Raw genomic sequence first — 18919 nt, forward strand, 5'->3', positions numbered from 1 at the left:
ATCATTATTATTGGACTGTTAAAGCTCCTATAGGGATGCCAAATTAGATTCTCCGATTTTTGATGGCAGGTTAAATGGCAAAACGGCTTATTAATACCAGCTATAAATGCAAAAGGCTGTGCGATCTGATGTCGCTGTCCAGATAAAGTGTCCAGATCGTATGTTAATCTCTGGTGTAAATGACAGAGTGTTTCATTCCAGCTTTAAATACTTGACAGTTTTTGTCTCGCTGCTGCAGAAACAATGCAGCTCTGAGTCAAAGCCGGGTTTCAAACTGTGAGAGGGAGAGCTGGCAGAGACGCTGCATGAGGAGAAAGGAGAGCAGGTACATGCAGTTGTTCTGAAAGCAACGGGAAGTTAGTTATTGCAGCTCGGCCCGCTGATTTGGCCACTTAACCACACAGTCAGCAGTCGGAACAGCAGCTCGCAGCACATGGAGGTAATTAAAGTCATTTAAAGACCCTGATTACCACAGTGTGAGTCTTCTCTCAGTGTTAATATTATGCACATATTTGCAGATTCAGTGCAGAGGATATCATTAAGATTACCAAGCATCGATACAATAAACATCCATAAATCTGCGTCAAAATCACTGCAAAAAAAGTTGCAACTTAAACCCCAAAACTTGGCTAAAAATCTTCACATGTTGAAGTTTCTCAACAGTCGTCAGTTCATCCATAAATACACTGCAAAAAGTGGCTTTGTCTGCAAAACTGTGATGCAAGATTGAAAGTTTATTATCATTTCTGGTTACTCTGCAGATTTCTTTTTAAAATGTGACTGATTGTTTCGTCTCTAAAATGTCAGAAAATTTTAAAGAAATGCATGTTACAATTTCCCAAAACTGGAGGTCTGGAGGTCTTTAAATGTCTTAAATCCCCAAATATTCAATTTACTATCACACAAGACAAGAAAAAAGCAGAAAATCCTTGCAAAGTTTAGGAGCAGGGGCCAAGTTTTGATATTTCTGCAACAGAAACATTTTACTACTGACTGTGAGTCACTTTGCAAATGTTTGTAGGAGTTTTTGCATGCAAAGCTTTTCAAAATGTTTTTTTTTTTTTTTAAATCTTTTTTGGTGTAAAACAATAAGCAATAGATGCAAGCAAATGTTGTAAAAAAGTGTCTTTGTCTCCAAAACTGTGCAAATGCAAATAAGTTTAAATTTGCATTACTGATAACTCTGCAGATTTCTTTTTAAAATATGACAAATTGTTTTTGTCTCTGAAATGTCGGAAAATAGTAAAACATTCTTGTCACAGCTTCGTAAAGCATATTCAAATGTCTGACTGAAATCATGCATCGTTTTTCAAACTAGTTTAATGTCGATCCACGAATCATTTCAGCTCTATAATAATGTGACAGTAAATCGTTATTTGGGTACATAAATGCTTCCTCAGAGCAAATATGAGGCTTAAAATGATGCTTCAGCTGAACAGAAACACTTTACTACCGAGTGTCACAAAGTCCCCTGTGAGTCACATGTTGCAAGTGTTTGCAGTGGTTTTTGCATGCTAAAAATCTTCACATTTGAAGTTTCTTCAGTATTAAAGTGATCCAGTGACAGTCGTCTGTACATCCATAAGTCCACTTCAAACTGGAGCTACTAATGGCAAATTCTGCACACTTTGATTAGTAATAATTTGCCACAATATGAAAAAAAGGGCTCGATTTGCAGCCTACATTCAACAAACTCACTCCATGCTATTTCCAAGTGTGGCTCGTCACAATAATTATCATTTTTTGTGTGGCTGGAAGGTGTATTCAGGTAGGGCTGCAGAGTTTATTATTTATTATTTCAGCATCGTTGGACATGCAATGTCATGTAAGGCAAATTAACTCAAAACACGTCATGCTAAAACTTTTCTGTTGCTTGATACAAAAGGAGAAGTTGCATGGTTTTCCTCTTACGTAACCAGTCCTGTGTTACCAATTACCTACAGTCTATGTAATTATGTATAAACACTTCTCAATGGATGGGGGTTAACTTGGTTGGTTTCTGGACTTCTGCTCAATGTGGATCTTGTACCAGATTGATGCATTTCGCCTAAAATGTACAAAACTTTCTTCTGGTGGAGCATTGCATTCAGATGGAGATGAAAATTCCTGCAGGCGATGTCAGTTTTTTTCTCAAATAAGGTGCAACCGTAGTTTCAGGCTGTAAGAAACACTCCTAATACAGGTTTACATGACACAGGAGCCACAGGACTTTAGGGACGTTAGGCTGCAATTACTGCAGAAAGTTAAACTATCCCCAACCTTTAATTTGACTGGATTTCTCTGCAGAATTAAACAGCTGCAGGTCACACTTCAGTTCTGCTGGATGTGTTTTTAGCATTATTATTCCTGTTTACAGCCTCCAGAGTCCAAACATTACATTAGTGTTTTGGGACATTTTAGTTCCAAAACTTAGAGAAGATTGTCCCCAAAAATAGAGTAAATCAAACTATAACAGTAAGTGTGCTGTGTTTTTTTTTTTTGCCTCCACTAAAGCTGAATATTTGCATCAGTCCCCAAATTTGAGTCTCAAGTTAAATTGGATTTGATTCTTGGAGATTAAGTTAAATCAGACAAGGACCTATTGTATTCTGAGCAGGATTTATCTCTTTTCATTTAATTTTCTCAATATGCAAACAAGCACATGATACCCCCAAAAAAACTCTATATTGCACTTTTTCGATCAATTGTTTCAGTTTTCAAGCAAAAGATTGCATCGAATTTGCCAGTTAAAGCATCTAAAATATAACTTTTCTTTGTCCAAATCAACAAATATCTTTTGGGCTGTTGTTTAGACAAAACAGTCAGTTTGTGAGCTTTTTCACTATAACTATAATCCCCCTTAAAGTCACTATTAGATCATTATTCTACTCTTAAAGCAACTATAGGGACGCCAAATGTAATAAAATAGGGTAAAAAGAACTATAATACACCTTAAAGTTACTATTGGATAATTATTCTACTCTTAAAGCAACTATAGGGACACCAAATGTGATTGAAATAGAGTAAAAAAAACTCCATAATACACCTTAAAGTCACTATTGGATCATTATTCTACTCCTAAAGCAACTATAGGGATGCCAAATGACATTATAAAGCACCCTCAAGTCACTATTAGATCATTAGTCTACTCTAAAAGCAACTATAGGGACGCCAAATGTGATTAAAATAGATTAAAAAGAACTATAATACGCCTTAAAGTTTCTATTTGATCATTATTCTACTATAAAAGCAACAATAGGGACACAAAATGTGATTTAAAATAGAGTAAAAATAACTATAATACAGCTTAAAGTCACAGATAAATAATTACTGTACTCTCAATGCTAAAATAGGGACGCCAAACTAGATTTAAAAGCTCTATAATACACCTTAAAGTCACTATTAGATCATTATTGTACTCTTAAGGCAACTATAGGGACGCCAAATGACATTATAAAGCACTCTCAAGTCACTATTAGATAATTATTATACTCTTAAAGCAACTATAGGGACGCCAAATGTGATTAAAATAGATTAAAAATAACTATAATACGCCTTAAAGTTTCTATTTGATTATTATTCTACTATTAAAGCAACAATAGGGACACCAAATCTGATTTAAAATAGAGTAAAAAGAACTATAATACACCTTAAAGTTACTATTAGATCATTATTCTACTCTTAAAGCAACTATAGGGACGCCAAATTACATTATAAGGCACCCTCAAGTCACAATAAGTTCATTATTGTACTCTTAAAGCAACTATAGGGACGCCAAATGTGATTAAAATAGATTAAAAAGAACTTTAATACGCCTTAAAGTCACTATTAGATCATTATTCTACTCCTAAAGCAACAATAGGGACACCAAATGTGATTTAAAATAGAGTAAAAATAACTTTAATACACCTTAAAGTCACTATTAGATCATTATTCTACTCTTAAAGCAACTATAGGGATGCCAATTGGCATTCTAAAGCAGGATCAGACTCCTGCAGTCCTTCACCTGGAGAAAAACAACAGCTTCCCCCTCTCCATCTACAGCCCTGTCCTCTCTGTCACCTTGCATCTCTGCATCTTTCTGCCTCTTTCTCATCATAATCCGTCTCTCACCCTGTCTGACTGCCATCCATCCATCTCCCCCCTCGCTGTGCAGATTTCAGGCTTATCCTCCCGGCGCTGCACTTACCGGCAAAGTATATAATCACCGTAATCGCTTTTATTGTTATTATTGTTTTTGTCAGGCAGTAGTATCACTGCTATCAGTGTCTGAATCACAGCTGTTGTTCCAGCAGGGAAGCAGACAGGCTGCTAATCTGAGTTACGTAATGCTAATTCATATCTGTTGTTTCTGGGGTTGTTGTTTTTTTTTTTTTCGATTTTTGGCCGAGCCGACGAGGTAAAAGCGGTCGGGGTTCAGTGGCGGCCTCGCTGACAAATCTCACGCTGTGACCGTCTGAGGACTTGAACTCTGTTTGATTCCTCGGTCACAGGGAGCGGGGGAGGGGGGGAGGATGACAGACTTTCAAAATAAAAGACGCCTACTCACTGAGCCTCACCTCTGATGCTCGGTGGCAAAAAAAGAAAACATCAGGAATGTAGGCAGCAGATTTCTCCGATGGGAAATCTTTTTACAGATCTGAAACAGTAGATGACGTAGAGTATAGAAGGGTTGATTGCTATTCATTGTTAAATAAGAACTGGATGGCAAAATACACGATCACCGACACAGGAATGTTTGGAATTAAGCTGCTGACCAGATAAGATAATATAATATATTCCTTTATTAATCCCACAACAGGGACATTTTCAGTGTTGTAGCTGCAAATAGAAAGAAGCGTCAATAAAATAACAATAAATAGTAAAAGAGCAATTTTGACTAGAAATATAAAAATCTTAACAATTTATACAAGAAGAAATGTAAAATTAGGAACATACAGTCATGGAATAAACTATTAGACCACCCTTTTTCTTCAATTTCTTGTTCATTTTAATGCCTGGTACAACTAAAGGTACATTTGTTTAGACAAATATAATGATAACAGCAAAAATAGCTCATAAGAGTTTAATTTCAGAGCTGATATCTAGACATATTCCATGGTTTTATTGATAATAACCATAATCATGATCAAGAAAACCATGGTAGGTTTCACATGAAGGGAATTTGCAGAGGTGTTTTTGTGCACAACAATAGTAAGAGAGAATAAAAAATAAAAGACACTGATGCAAAAGTCTAGAATCTAAACAATATATGCAATATGTAATTTTCTCTCAATCACAACATCAAAGAAGGAGCACTGCCTTCAGGATTCCTTCACTATTTATTGTGCAGCAGTTTTTATTAACCGGAAGCTGATTTTTCCACAGAGCTCTCCTCCTTTTCTCCAAAACAAACAGACCCGCTGATTAAAACCAGTAAAAACACTGAATCGGAATCTGAAATCTGTGTTTTCTCAGATGCTGTCGGCTTGTTTCTCTGATAACTTAAAATCCAAACGTCTGATGACTAACATCCTTCATCCGGACAAAGATCTAGATACTGGTTAAAAGTTAATATATGACCGCTTCTGGCAAACAACAATATCATGCTTTAAACAGACCAAAAAAAGGGTTTTATCCTAAAGATTTCCTTACACAATGTATTCCAGATGCATCCAAAAGTTGTTTTTCCTTCATCGGGACAAAGATCTAGATTCTGGTTTAAAGTTAATTTAAGACCGCTTCTGGCAAACAACAATATCATGCTGTGTTGAAGAAGCATAAACTCATTATGAGAATGTTTATTGAGTGAGAAGTAGGCTCATTTTCCTATTGACTTACATGCAAACAGACTTCTTTTTGCAGCCAGTGGAGTCGCCCCCTGCTGGGTGTTGGAAAGAATGCAGTTTTAATTCACTTTCTATGGGCTTCACTTTCCAGGCCTGGGGGTTGCTGCTTGGTAGCTTAACATAGCACAAATACTGGTGCAAAATCCACCTATAAGCACCTTTGAAGTTCGCTAATTAACACATTATATTTCCTTAATTTGATTCGTACAAAAACAGAATAGTGAGCTGGACTATTTCTTGGCAAGTAGACATAAAAGTGGTGTTCAATGCCTCATTTTTTTTTAAACAGACCAAAAAAGGGTATTATCCTAAAGATTTTCTTACACAATGTAATCCACATGCATCCAAAAGTTGTTTTTCCTTCATTCGGACAAAGATCTAGATTCTGGTTTAAAGTTAATTTAAGACCGCTTCTGGCAAACAACAATATCATGCTGTGTTGAAGAAGCATAAACTCATTATGAGAATGTTTATTGAGATAGAATTAGGGTCATTTTCCTATTGACTTACATGCAAACAGACTTCTTTTTGCAGCCAGTGGAGTCGCCCCCTGCTGGGTGTTAGAAAGAATGCAGATTTAATTCACTTTACCTTTATAGGCTTCACTTTCCAGGCCTGCAGGGTTGCTGCTTGGTAGTTTAACATAGCATAAAGACTGGAAATGTGAACACTACTGAGTGCAAAATCCACCTACAAGCACCTCTAAAACTCACTAATTAACACATTTATTTCCTTTATTTAATTCGTACAAAAACAGAATAGTGAGCTGCACTATTTCTTGGCAAGTATACATAAGAGAAGGCAAAAAAGGGTATTATCCTAAAGATTTTCTTACACAATGTATTCCACATGCATCCAAAAGTAGTTTTTCCTGTTCCGCTGACTTCTGTTGCTTACAGTAAGCAGCTTGCAGAGACTTGAATCGTTTTTGACTTATTTTTGTGTAATATTGTTGCAGTAGTCTCTGTGTTTGCGCTTCAAAGACACAAGAGAAATCACACAAAAAATCTGTTTCTAAACCTTTTGTCCCACTGTAGCTCCAAGGTTTCGCTCCTAGTTTTGCTCCTATGATATATATTTTACAACAAAGATAAAAGTCACACAGTTTCCTCTGATGGCTGCTCTGTGTGAGAGAAGGTTTTGCAGTGACGTGGAGGTGTTTGAACAGCGGTTTAGCCAGACGTGTTTGAACCTGCAGCAGTGACGTTCACAAGGAGTTATTATCATGTCACCTCATGCATAACGTCTCTGTCTCTCTGTGTGTGTGTGTGTGTGTGTGTGTGTGTGTGTGTGTGTGATTACAGGATGCTCATCAGGATCCTGAGGACTCGGTGGGCGATGACGACTCCATGCCTGCCTGCACCGTAAGTCCACCTCCTCTTTTTCTTTTCCTGGTTTTTCTGCTCACATCAAACAGAGACGAAGCTCCAGATTGTGTTTGGAGGTTTCTGTTAGTCTTGCCTGACATTTAGTGGGCTTCTGCTGTAAACACGGCCAGCGCTGTTTGTACTGACAACAGTCTAACACTCTGATCTCAGTGATGGCAGCTGTCTCTGAGTGTGTGTGTTACTGTGTGTGTGTGTGTGACAGCTACAGTCATGCAGCCATGAGTTTGACTGGCTGTTATTGATGAGTAAACAGCCCTTCCGGTCATTTGTACATTGGCATGCATGCAACCTCGTGCAGAGCTCCAAATACTTTTTCTGTCCAGCATCCACTGCTGCATGCAACTCTTTGCCCTGCAACAAAATGTTTTTTTAGTGCACCATTTGGTGTATTTGCCCTACTTTTTCTGCACTTCTTGCACAGCAGCGGCCGGATCAAACTGCAAAAAATCCAACATCAACCACTGCAACATTTATTTTTTATGACATGAAATCACCAATGTGTTCAAACTCAATTTAAGCTGACTTTCCCATTAATTTTCTCAAAAACTGCACAGTAAAATACAGGGTTCGTACAGTCGTTGAAACCCTTGAAAGTGCTTGAATTTTAATGTTGTGTTTTCAAGGTTTGAAAAGTGCTTGAATTTTGGATAAAGTGCTTAAAATTGTATCTTTCATTTCTTTAACAACAAAATCCTATAGAATATATATATATATAATATAATTAGTTGGAGAACCTGAAATGGAAACTATGAAAAAATAATCATTTTCAGTATGTATGTATTCAAAGAAATATGTAATTTACCACAGCTGTAAGGTGCTGGAAAAGCTTGAAAATGGACCTTGAAAGTGCTTGAAAAGTCCTTGAATTTGACTTTGGAAAAGGTGTACGAACTCTGAAAATACCTCAGTCATCCTGAACAAGATTACACTGAACATTTCTGCAAAAAAGAGTTTTAAAAAAAAAGAGTTTGTGTTCTAGTATAATTTGAGCTGACTTTCCCTGTGTAGTAATTAATGGATAGATATATTTATTAGTCCTTTTGAGAACTCATTATGTGCTTTAAAGCACTTCTCAGATAAATAAATAAAATGACAATTACAGCACAAGTAGCAGCACCTCCACATAGAGCCACATGCAGTGAAACTACTTCTCTTGTTTGCTCAGAGGAACATTTTGAGCCGTAATTAACTGCACTTTTCATTGCTGTTTTATCATATTAAGTGTTTTAAGGTGCTGCTCTTGCACCCTGTTGCTTTGTCTTATCTGTCCATCTGCAGAGCTCCCAGTTAGAGCACCAGCCGGGCTTTGATGCCAATTTGACATATCGACGAAATGATGGAATCGCAATTTCCAGACTTGCATCAGAGAAGCACGAGAAAGAGCTGTTTCACTGAAAAGGAATAAAATCATGCTCTCAAACTGAAAATCTATGCTCTTGAATAAAGATAGGATAATTCTTCCATAACATTCAAGTTAGTTATGAAGTATAGGACTGTGCACTTAACCAGATATAATGAAACAGCAATTTTAAATATGTTTACAGTGCAGTAACTTAACATATTTCATGCTCAAATGCATGTATAACAGAATAAATAGGAATACAAAAGGTTTGAAGCAAATAAAAAATAACCACTTACTGTGATTTATTTTGTTTTCAGTGCAAGAACAGCAGACCAACATTAATTTCAAGATGTAATTTTGTGCATTTTTACACTACACTTTTAAGATTTCATGCTCAAATGCATGTAGTTGTACCAAGGTTATAATAGTTTGGGATTTTTCATTAGTTTTAGTTTTAATTTGTTTTTTTTGTGATTTTTTTTGTTTTCAAATTCAGTTACTTTTAAGAGTGAGTTTGCTAGCTTTAATTAGTTTTTATTTTTTGGAAAATGTTTAATTTTAGTTTGGTTTTTATTAGTTTTAGTTTTGTTGTAATGGTGTATTTGTTGGGTGCGAGATTCAATAAGGTCTCAATAAATGTTTCCTTTATTTCCTTTGTCTGATCCACCTCAGCCCCGATAAGTTTATTAAGTCATAAAACCAGATAGATGAAATAGATTTCATATCAACCAAAAAGGTTACCTATAAAAAAAGTTGACAAAGACGAAAATTAAGGACACTTTCACTATAATTTTAGTTAGTTTTAGTTAGTTTTGGAACCACAAAATACAGTTTCAGTTAGTTATGGGTTTTTTTTTTTTTTAAAAACTCTTGTTTGTATTCTAGTTTTCGTTATTTTGTTAGTTTTCGTCAACTATAATAACCTTGAGTTGTACTGAGGGCCACTTCAAGTGAGGGTGCAGGCCGTATGTGGCCCCCGGGCCTCCAGTTGATCATCCATGAGTTAGAAAGTAGAAGAGCAGCTTAAGATCTGGGTGTTTCTTCCTGCAGCTTTCACACAGAATGAGCAGAGCTCCACCTCCAACACTGTGTCCTCTTCTCTGTATACATCTATGGGCCAAGCACTCTTCTTTTCGTGCAGTTAAACATTTATTTTTCACTGCACGGTTAAAGGGAATCACAGTCTCTTGTAGCAACCCTGCACAATGCATTTTCCCCACCAAACTACGTGCATGTAGACCAGAGAATACCGTGCACATTTTACCTGATGCACCTGGTGTTTCCATCCCTCTCGTGTCTTCGTGCATTCACACAAAGCTCGGCTCTTTTACATGATGTATCCACTGTTTGAGAAAAACTGACGCCTACTCCTGCAGGATAATTGCTGGTATCAGAGTGAAAGCATTGTGTGGCTCACTATTAAAGTCATGAGTCATCTTATAGGAAGAAAAAAAAAAAAACCTCCCTCAGATCCTTCCGCTCTGCTCGATATCATCATTTATTTGTGATGTGTTATTTTGGGATAGATGTTGTTATTTATTCTTTAAGTAAACCCACTTTTTTTCTCTCAGCCTGCATCATTCACTTCTTCTTCAGCTGCTTCCTGTGTCCCACTTTAAAACTATACTTTATTGTCATATTGCAACAGTTTCACAGTAAAAATGGACATAAACAAACTCACTGCTGTAAAAATCTGACACATATTTGTTCCGCTGTGTCTCTAGAGACATCTAAAGAGGCTTAAATGAACTCATTCATAAACAGTCTTACTACAGAACATGCAGGGGTGGATTATAAAACAGTTATAACAGCTCCTGGGCACAGACACGTGGCGAGAGGTCCAGCCACCTACACAGAAGCAAGAAACACATAATATATCATTTAGCCTCTTTTGTTGTCGTTTTGTGTATCTTTGTAGTTTTTAACGCTTATCTTTATTGTTATTTTATGTCTCTTTGTTGTCGTTTTGTCGCTATTTTGTGTCCGTGGTTGTTTTCCCCCTTTTGTTTGTTTCCACCTTCTTTCCGTTTATGGTTATTTTGTGTCTCTTTGCATTTGTTTTGCATCTCCTTGTAGCTGTTTGCATTCTTTTTTGCAGTCTTTTGATGTCATTATGTGTTTTTTTATGGTAATTTGAGTCAGTTTTTAGTTGCTCTGTGTCTCTTTGTGGAGTCTTTGTGTATGTTTGCAGCTGTTTTGCATCTCCTTGTAGCTGTTTAAATTTTTTGCAGTCTTTTGTAGTCATTATCTGTTTCTTTTGGTCATTTTGAGTCTTTTTGTAGTTGCTTTTGTGTCTCTTTGTTTGCAGATGTTTTGCATCTTGTTGTAGTTGTTTTGGACTCTTTGTAGTCTTTTCGTGCCTTTATTTTGTCATTTTGAGTCTGTTTTTAGTTATTTTATGTCTCTTGGTAGTTATAACTGCAATTATTTTTATTATTATGTCGCTATTTTGTGTCTGTGGTTGTTTGTTACCATTTTTGACTCATTTTGGTAATTTTGACTCATTTTGTTTAGTTGCTTTGTTTCTGTTTATAGTTATTTTGTGTCTCTTTACTTCTGTTTTGCATGTTAAACTTTGTAGTTTGAGTCTGTTTTTAGTTGCTCTGTGTCTCTTTGTGTATGTTTGCAGCTGTTTTGCATCTCGTTGTAGTTGTTTTGGAGTCTTTGTAGCCTTTTCATGCCTCATTTTATAATTGTTTTGTTTCTTTGTGTATTATTGAGTTGGGTTGGTGAGATGGGTACCTTTTTTGAGTACCATTTTTTTATGTGAAGCTGTGGATGCACATGCACACAATCCAAGAAGCTTTTTATGATATTACTACAAACTTGGCAATAGTTCATATACATTTTCTACTATTTTCTAATATGCATTGATGCACTTTTGCACGATACCTTTTCTTTGTATTACTAGCACCACTATGTTACTGACTTTCAGCGTCTTTTCCAGGTTTTCTTGAGATGGAAAGAGCACCCAGACTTAGAAAAAAATCAGTGACAGCACGATGTAAACACTAGCACTAGCTGCACAATGTTTGGAATCACTTCACTGAATGTATTTGCTGTGGATGAGCTAGTTCAACAAGGTGTTGGTAATGCAATACCAGCCACTTCATGGTCCAATTGCTGTTTTTGTCAATACAGTGTGTCTGACAGCAAGGTAAAGCTGTGAAAATATTCTCAACAGAGCATACACTTAAATGGATATTGATTTTCAGGTTGTCCTTTTTTTAGGAGGCTAAGAGGTTTTTCTGTAGCCCCATTAACAGCTCTCTTCAAAGCCACCAGACTCAAAACCAGTAATTTTACCTCACAGGAAATGGAAGTTGTTGGTCCAACGCTGCATCGATCTGCTGGTTTGTTTGTGTTATTTTGTGACTTTTAGTCTCTGATGTGAGTGTAACGTCTACAGCTGATAAAGTTGGTACATGCTGGCTATAGATAGGATACATCCAGAAACTTAAAGGTGCATCTCAATACATTAGAATATGATGGAAAAGTCCATTTCCAGTAGTTCAAGTCAAACAGCCCCAACCAAGTATTGAGTGCATATACAGTAATGGGGAAAAAAATATTAGACTTCCATTGTTTTCTTCAATTTCTTGTTTATTTTAATGCCTGGTACAACTAAAGGTACATTTGTTTGGATAAATATAATGATAACAACAAAAATAGCTGATAAGAGTTTAATTTAAGAGCTGATTTCTAGACATTTTACATGGTTTTCTTGATAATGATTTTGGTTATTATCAAGAAAACCATGTAAAATGTCTAGATATCAGCTCCCTTTAATGATTGGGAATCACCGGTGTAGAACCTAAAGTATCTAGCAACCCAGAAGCATGATGTCTCCACTTGAAAAGAACAGGATTTTACTTCGTTTAAAGGCTCTTTATAGTTGCAAACTGTGTGTGTGTGTTGTGTGTGTGTGTGTGTGTGTCGGCAGCAGGAGGCAGGCAGGGCAGCTGCAAGCATCGATTTTTAAATGCAGAGGAGATGGTTTATGGATCCCCTGTCTGAGAAGAGCTGAGTACTCATTACCTCACTCTCCAGAGTCTGCAGCACACACACACACACACACACACACACACACACACACACGTCTAAGCTTTAAGGCAAGAAGCTAGATGTGCAAACAGTCTGAGCGTCACGTTGTGTGTGTGAGGATGAATATTTTACTAAGCTGTTAATGAGTGTGTTTGACTTTTCCACTGGCTCAATGAGTGTGGAAAGGTGTGTGTGTGTGTGTGTGTGCGTCAGGTAATAAGACTGCATGTCTTTATGGTTATTTTATGTCTTTTTTGTCTTTTTGTAGTTGCTTTGTTTGCGTTTATAGTTATTTTGTGTCTCTTTGCATCTGTTTTGCATCTCCTTGTAGCTGTTAAATTTTTTTTTGCAGTCTTTTGATGTCATTATTTGTTTCTTTGTGGTCATTTTGAGTCTGTCTATGTTTGCAGCTAAGGTAAATGAGGACATAAAGTCAGGTAATAAGACTCCTTTCTCTCTGAAAGTAGCTGATAGTCTCAAGTCTGGTTTTTCTATCCATGTGAGGACCCTCCTTTACACAGTGCATTGTATTGATTTTATGCTTCTTTCTCATGCACTGTAATAAACTGAATATATTTGGGTTTTGGACTGTTGCTGTTACTGTTGCTACACCTTGCACTGTAGGGAAATATAACAGGCAGTTATCTGATGTTGTAGGCTACATGACCACAGGTAGACATGTTGATTGCAGGTGCAGCCCAACACTAAGCCCAGCTCTATCTTAATTTTCCACATTCATGCATTCATTTCTCACCAGTGCAATGTGAAAATGTGGTGCATGAATGTGGAAAATGCACATGTGTTTTTTTTTTGCATAACAACCATGCATGCAGAAGTCCAAGGTCTGTATGGAACCTTTTTCCCAGCACTAATGTTCTGCAGGAGCCTGCAGGCATTCATAAGAACCAACAAAATCAATTTTTAGAGACACAGTGCCACTTTTTTGGACAGAAATCCATAAGTGGTGTAAAACCGGCTATTTCTCAAAAAATGTGGTCCTCACAGTAATACAAGAACAACAGCACACACACACACCTCAATACTTATTCACAGACACACTCCTTGCTAATGATCAAATCTCTCACACAAACACACACACACACACACACACACACACACACTGAAACAGCTTCATCACAGCACAGTCTCAGTTGAGTCTGATGCTCATTGTGTCACAGCTCACACAGCAACACACACTTCATCATCACATCATCATTTGTTCGGATATGACTGCAAGATGGCAACACACTCGCTTCACATACTGACTACACTACTCAGTGTTGAGTCAGTTCCACACACACACACACACACACACACACAGCCACTCTGATGCCCCCAGCGATGCATAAGATTGTTTCCAGACAGCGTTATGAACATCGCTGCTCTCTCAGGGGCCAACTAACATCTGCTGCCATCTGCTGCTGCTCAGCTGTGTGTGTGTGTGTGTGTGTGTGTGTGTGTGTGTGTGTGTGTGTGTGTGTGTGTGTGTGTGTGTGTGTGTACGTGTGTGTGTGTGTGTGTGTGCGTGTGTACGTGTGTGTGTGTGTGGGTTGGACAGACACAGTATCATGTTTGGACTCAGGATGAGGTCGTTCATTCACTGTGGGAGACTCTGACCTCCGACCCCCCCACACACACACTGACAAAAAAAAAACTTTTTGTGCATTTTTAGTTTCCACTTTTGTATTTTTTTATTAAATCAATATTCAAATTTAATTGCAGAATTTCCCCCCATAGATGGTTTAGTGTACTTTTTTTATAATGTATAAATAAGCAGCTATTTTGTCTAAAACAAGGCTCAGTTTAAAGTTTCTACTGAGAATCGACCAGATCCTTCAAAGCTATGATGATTATGATGATGATGATGACATGACTCAGTGAATCTCAAGTCTCATGAAACTTTTAAAACTAAATGTTGTAGATACAAAATAAAGCATCATTTGGGCCTCAGATTTAATCTGAAACCAGTTGTGGTGGATTATTCAGGAGAAAATTGATGACATTGTTAAGATTCACTGAAAGAATACTTACAATTTAGTCCATAAATTGTCAAAAAATTGATTAAAAATGCTCATTATATGTTCACCAACAGCCTCAAAGTCAAAGTTTTTCAGGGTAAAATAACAAATTGTTCTTCTAATGTCAGAGAAAATATTATATATTTGTGGCATATAATATTATTACACAGCAGAGGCAGCCTATTGAACGAGTAAACCATCATCTTGTAACAACACTGATAATCAAATTAGATGCAGCAGGATCTTCCCTTCACCGACAAGTGTTCTGCAGCAAATCCGGTAATTGATCCATTGACTTATTCTTATCAGGATTTAGTGAAGCGGTCACGTTCCTCCGAGTTAGGAATCCAAATCCAAATTGGCCGAGCAGTGAGCAGTGAGCTCGTCCAAACAGGTTTAGTCTCAAGTTATTTTCAAGTCCTCTATTATACAGCCTAACTGACATGGATCACCAGACTTATGGCAAACGTTTTTGTAAAAGTATGAAAACATAAAAAGTCAATACAAAGGTGTAAATTTGCACATGGTGGCTTGAATTATGCAAATAAAATGTGTCGGAAAAAGACTATAGAGTTGAGATTTTCCTGCACAACATCGCCCTGATTTATCCAAACTCCCTTCAGAAAACACGCTTTTTAAGAGTTGTTTGCTTGTCGTCTTGCAGACAGATCTGACAAAGCAAGAATTAAGACGGTCTACAATTTGGCATCATAATGGAGTTATTTTTGCATCCTTTTGATCCATTTATTGCAATTAAATAACATTCAAAACATTTTTTTGGACACAAACTTCTTTATTAGCAGCAGTCTGCATCTCTCTGATTGTCCTGAACTCCACTCAGAAAACAAGCATTTTTAAAGTTATTGGCTTGTCTTCCTGCAGACAGACTTGACAAAGCATGAATCCAGACTTTTTACACAACGGCATTATGTTGTAGATATATTTCTGAATATTTTTGGATCAATTAATTGCAAATAAGTCATGGCAATATTAGTTTATTTTGGGTTCAAACTGCTGAATTTGCAGCAGTGAGCATCATCCTGAACTCCATTCAGAAAACGAGCATTTTAAAAGTTGTTTGCTTGCCGTCTTGCAGAAAGACCTGACAAAGCATGAGTTCAGACTTTTTACACAACTGCATTATGTTGTAGATATTTCTGCATATTTTTAGGATCAATGGGTTTAAACTGCTGTATTTGCAGCAGTGAGCGTTGCCCTGATTGTCCTGATTGTCCGGTCAAAGCAAAAAAACTCACACTTCTTAGAAAACAGCATCATGATGTAGATATTTCTGCATCTTTTAGATCAGTTTCTTTAACTTAACTCACAGACTTTTACTTAAATTGTTTGGTTTCATACCACTGTAATCCAGAAATTTCCAGATAAAGAAATGGCAGAAAGAGTCAATGTTTGTCTCTACATCTTGTTTGAGAAACGCAAAAAAAAACCAACCCACAAGTAAAACTGAGCAGTCCAGCAGTCAAACTCGTGCAAGATACACGGGACACAATTTGCTTCGCAGCATTATATCAGGCCCCTTTTTTCAAGCTGGGTGAACCCTTCACTGATGAAGATATTTGAGTCTCTTTGACTTCAAACATCAGTTTGTACAACATCAGGGCGAGCTGAACATCTGCAGGAAGCGCTGGTCGAGTTATCTGGTTGACCTGAGAATGTCCTGCAGCGAGAAAAGATAAAAAAAGAGGAGATAACATATGCTGCATCAGACTCCATGTGTCTGAGAGTCCTGCTGAGTTGTGACAGTGCTGAAACTGTGAATGAGTCAACCTGACAAAAAAAACATTATGCCGCCTTCGGATGCTTGTCAGGAATATTAAAATTACAAGTGGAGCTTTTTTATTTAGTTTAATTAACCCTGGCTTGGTTTTCAGTGTATTTATAGTCGATGTGTTGGTGAGCTAAGTTCAGGGATTGAACCAACAACCTTTAGTCAAGTTTACCCTGCTGTCCATTAGACCACAGCTGCTGCAGAAACATGAACCAGATGGTCAGCAAGATGGCTTTTATCTGCCTTTTGAGGGTGGTCCGTCTCCATTAACTCTCTCTGTTCTTATTACATCTAACTCACTGTGTCCTTGTATTTCTCTACAGTATATTAAATGCATATAAATCTATAAGTCCTGCAGCTCTGTGGAATCAGCACAATCATGGCTAGAAGTGGGAACAACTCAAACATGTCTCTTGTGCAGAATAACAAAGTTATAATGACAGAAATCACGGAAAAAAAACAAATATGCAAGTTGAATTTTTTTGATAAATGACGTCCTGGATGTTGTAAAAACTAGTTTTCTCCACATATTGAAGTATTGTCATGTTTACAGCCTCTCCTGTCCTCTCCTCTCTGATCTGTGTGAACAGATTTTCATTGAATATTTGTCACTTGACCGACAAGGTTTCTGAAAAAGACGTAAATTTAAAAAAAAAAAACACAACTTTGCCAATAAAAGACACAAAACTTCCAAAAAAGTACAATAAAAAGATACAAAATTGCCAAAAAAGACATAAACTTACCAAGAATTACCCAAAAATATGTTGTGTCCTCTCCTCTCTGCTCTGAGTAAACAGCCTCTCCTGTCCTGTCCCCTCAGCTCTGTGTAAACAGATTTTAAGTGAATATTTGTCACGTGACCGTTGGTCTCAGTTTTGGTCTCTTTTTATAACTGAAACATTCGTAACCTATGATCCCTTCAAGGACTGTTGGAAAGTTCAGATTTCGACAGTAATGCCACTCTTTGCTCTTAATACATTCTCACATCTGTGTCCTTGTATTTCACTGCAGTATATAAAAATCTATATAAATCTTTAAGTCCTGCAGCTCTGTGGAATCAGCACAATCATGGCTAGAAGTGGGAACAACTCAAACATGTCTTTGTGCAGAATAACACAGTTAGAATGACAGAAATCATTAAAAAAAACATAAATGCAAGTTGAATTTCTCTGACAAATGCTATTGAATCTATGATATGTTCAAGGACCGTGGGAAAGTTCAAAGTCCGACGATGATACCTGTTTCTACAGTTGTGCTCATGCAAAATATGATAATCTTTTAAAATGTGATTTGTTATCAAACTCAGGAGTTTTCAATTGGAAATATATCAAAAGATTAGAACTATTAGACAACTTAACTAACTAACTTAATTTTTGTATCATGATATCCTGATATATTATTGATTCATGGTACGATTCCATTGAAAAGACGATAAAGTATCATTGAATTACAGCCCAGCTCAAACTAAAGCAACAGAACACTTTAAATACAGGAATTTTACTGTAATTTTGACTGTGTTACTTCTACTGCGATAAAGGAGCCGAATACTACTACTATAAATGCTGGACTGGATTTAACATGAGTTCTGCAAAGTGTAGGAATCAAAACAGGATTTTATTAATAGTTAAAATGGAGACAGGGCGCCACGTGTCATACTCTGAAAACTATCGCCTCCTTGACTATTTCATCCACTAGCAAAAGCTTCTGTCTTGTCTTCTTAAAAATGAATTCCTGGTTCTTTAGCCTGCTGGTGGTACATCCCACCACACGGCAGATTTCTGGGCATTTTCCTGTTCGGAGGCTCCTTCTTTCAATGCAAAGTCAATGGGGAGAGATGCATTGTTTTCCCCTCCGGTGGGGGCGGGGCTTAAGTGCACTCTGTCTCTCCATAAAACGGTAAAACTAACCGTGGAGAATTGCAGAGGCTGGAGATAAGGCCTCTGTTTGTTTTAGTGTTTTAGCACAAGCAGGCTAATGCAATATAAAGTCAGTAGTAAATACACTCTCTCTCTCTTTCTATCTCTCTCACTCACACACACACACATACACACATACACATACACATACACACACACACACACACACACACAGAATTCTGCAGGAGTCTGACACAACTTGTGGACTCTCGTTTCTCAGCTCAGACTATTTTTTCTGACAGATTACTAAAGGAAGACTTAAATAATTCATGATTCCCCAAAGAAAAGGCCTTTATCACAAATGTGCAAATGTCATGCAGTTTCTTATTAGAGAAGTCATTTTACAGATTCAATAAATCATCACTCGTGTGTGTGTGTGTGTGTGTGTGTGTGTGTGTGTGTAGCCCTCGCTGGCAGATGGTGTTTAATCTTCTCCGGCCATCTGGACTGACTTTCTCTGGCGTCTTTTAAACGCCCACACACACAAACACATGGCACACTACTCTCTTATTCAACATGCTCAGGTGTGTGTGCTTTGTGTGTGCTAGTGTGTGTGTGTGTGTGTGTGTGTGTGTGTGTGTGTGTGTGTGGGAGAGGGATCAGATAGACGAGACA

General features: G+C 37.3%; 1 protein-coding gene across 2 annotated transcripts in view; it reads left to right on the top strand.

Moving 5' to 3' along the window:
* Positions 1 to 18919, top strand: part of LOC131961872 (ribosomal protein S6 kinase alpha-3) — an 80301-nt gene that overhangs the window by 7651 nt on the left and 53731 nt on the right. For both annotated transcript variants that reach the window (XM_059326787.1, XM_059326788.1), the window contains exon 2: positions 7112 to 7171. In XM_059326787.1, the coding sequence (XP_059182770.1) occupies positions 7112 to 7171 (60 nt within the window). The remainder of the gene's footprint in view (positions 1 to 7111; positions 7172 to 18919) is intronic.

The sequence above is a fragment of the Centropristis striata genome, chromosome 23 (genome assembly GCF_030273125.1).
Source record: "Centropristis striata isolate RG_2023a ecotype Rhode Island chromosome 23, C.striata_1.0, whole genome shotgun sequence".
Classification (NCBI taxonomy): domain Eukaryota; kingdom Metazoa; phylum Chordata; class Actinopteri; order Perciformes; family Serranidae; genus Centropristis; species Centropristis striata.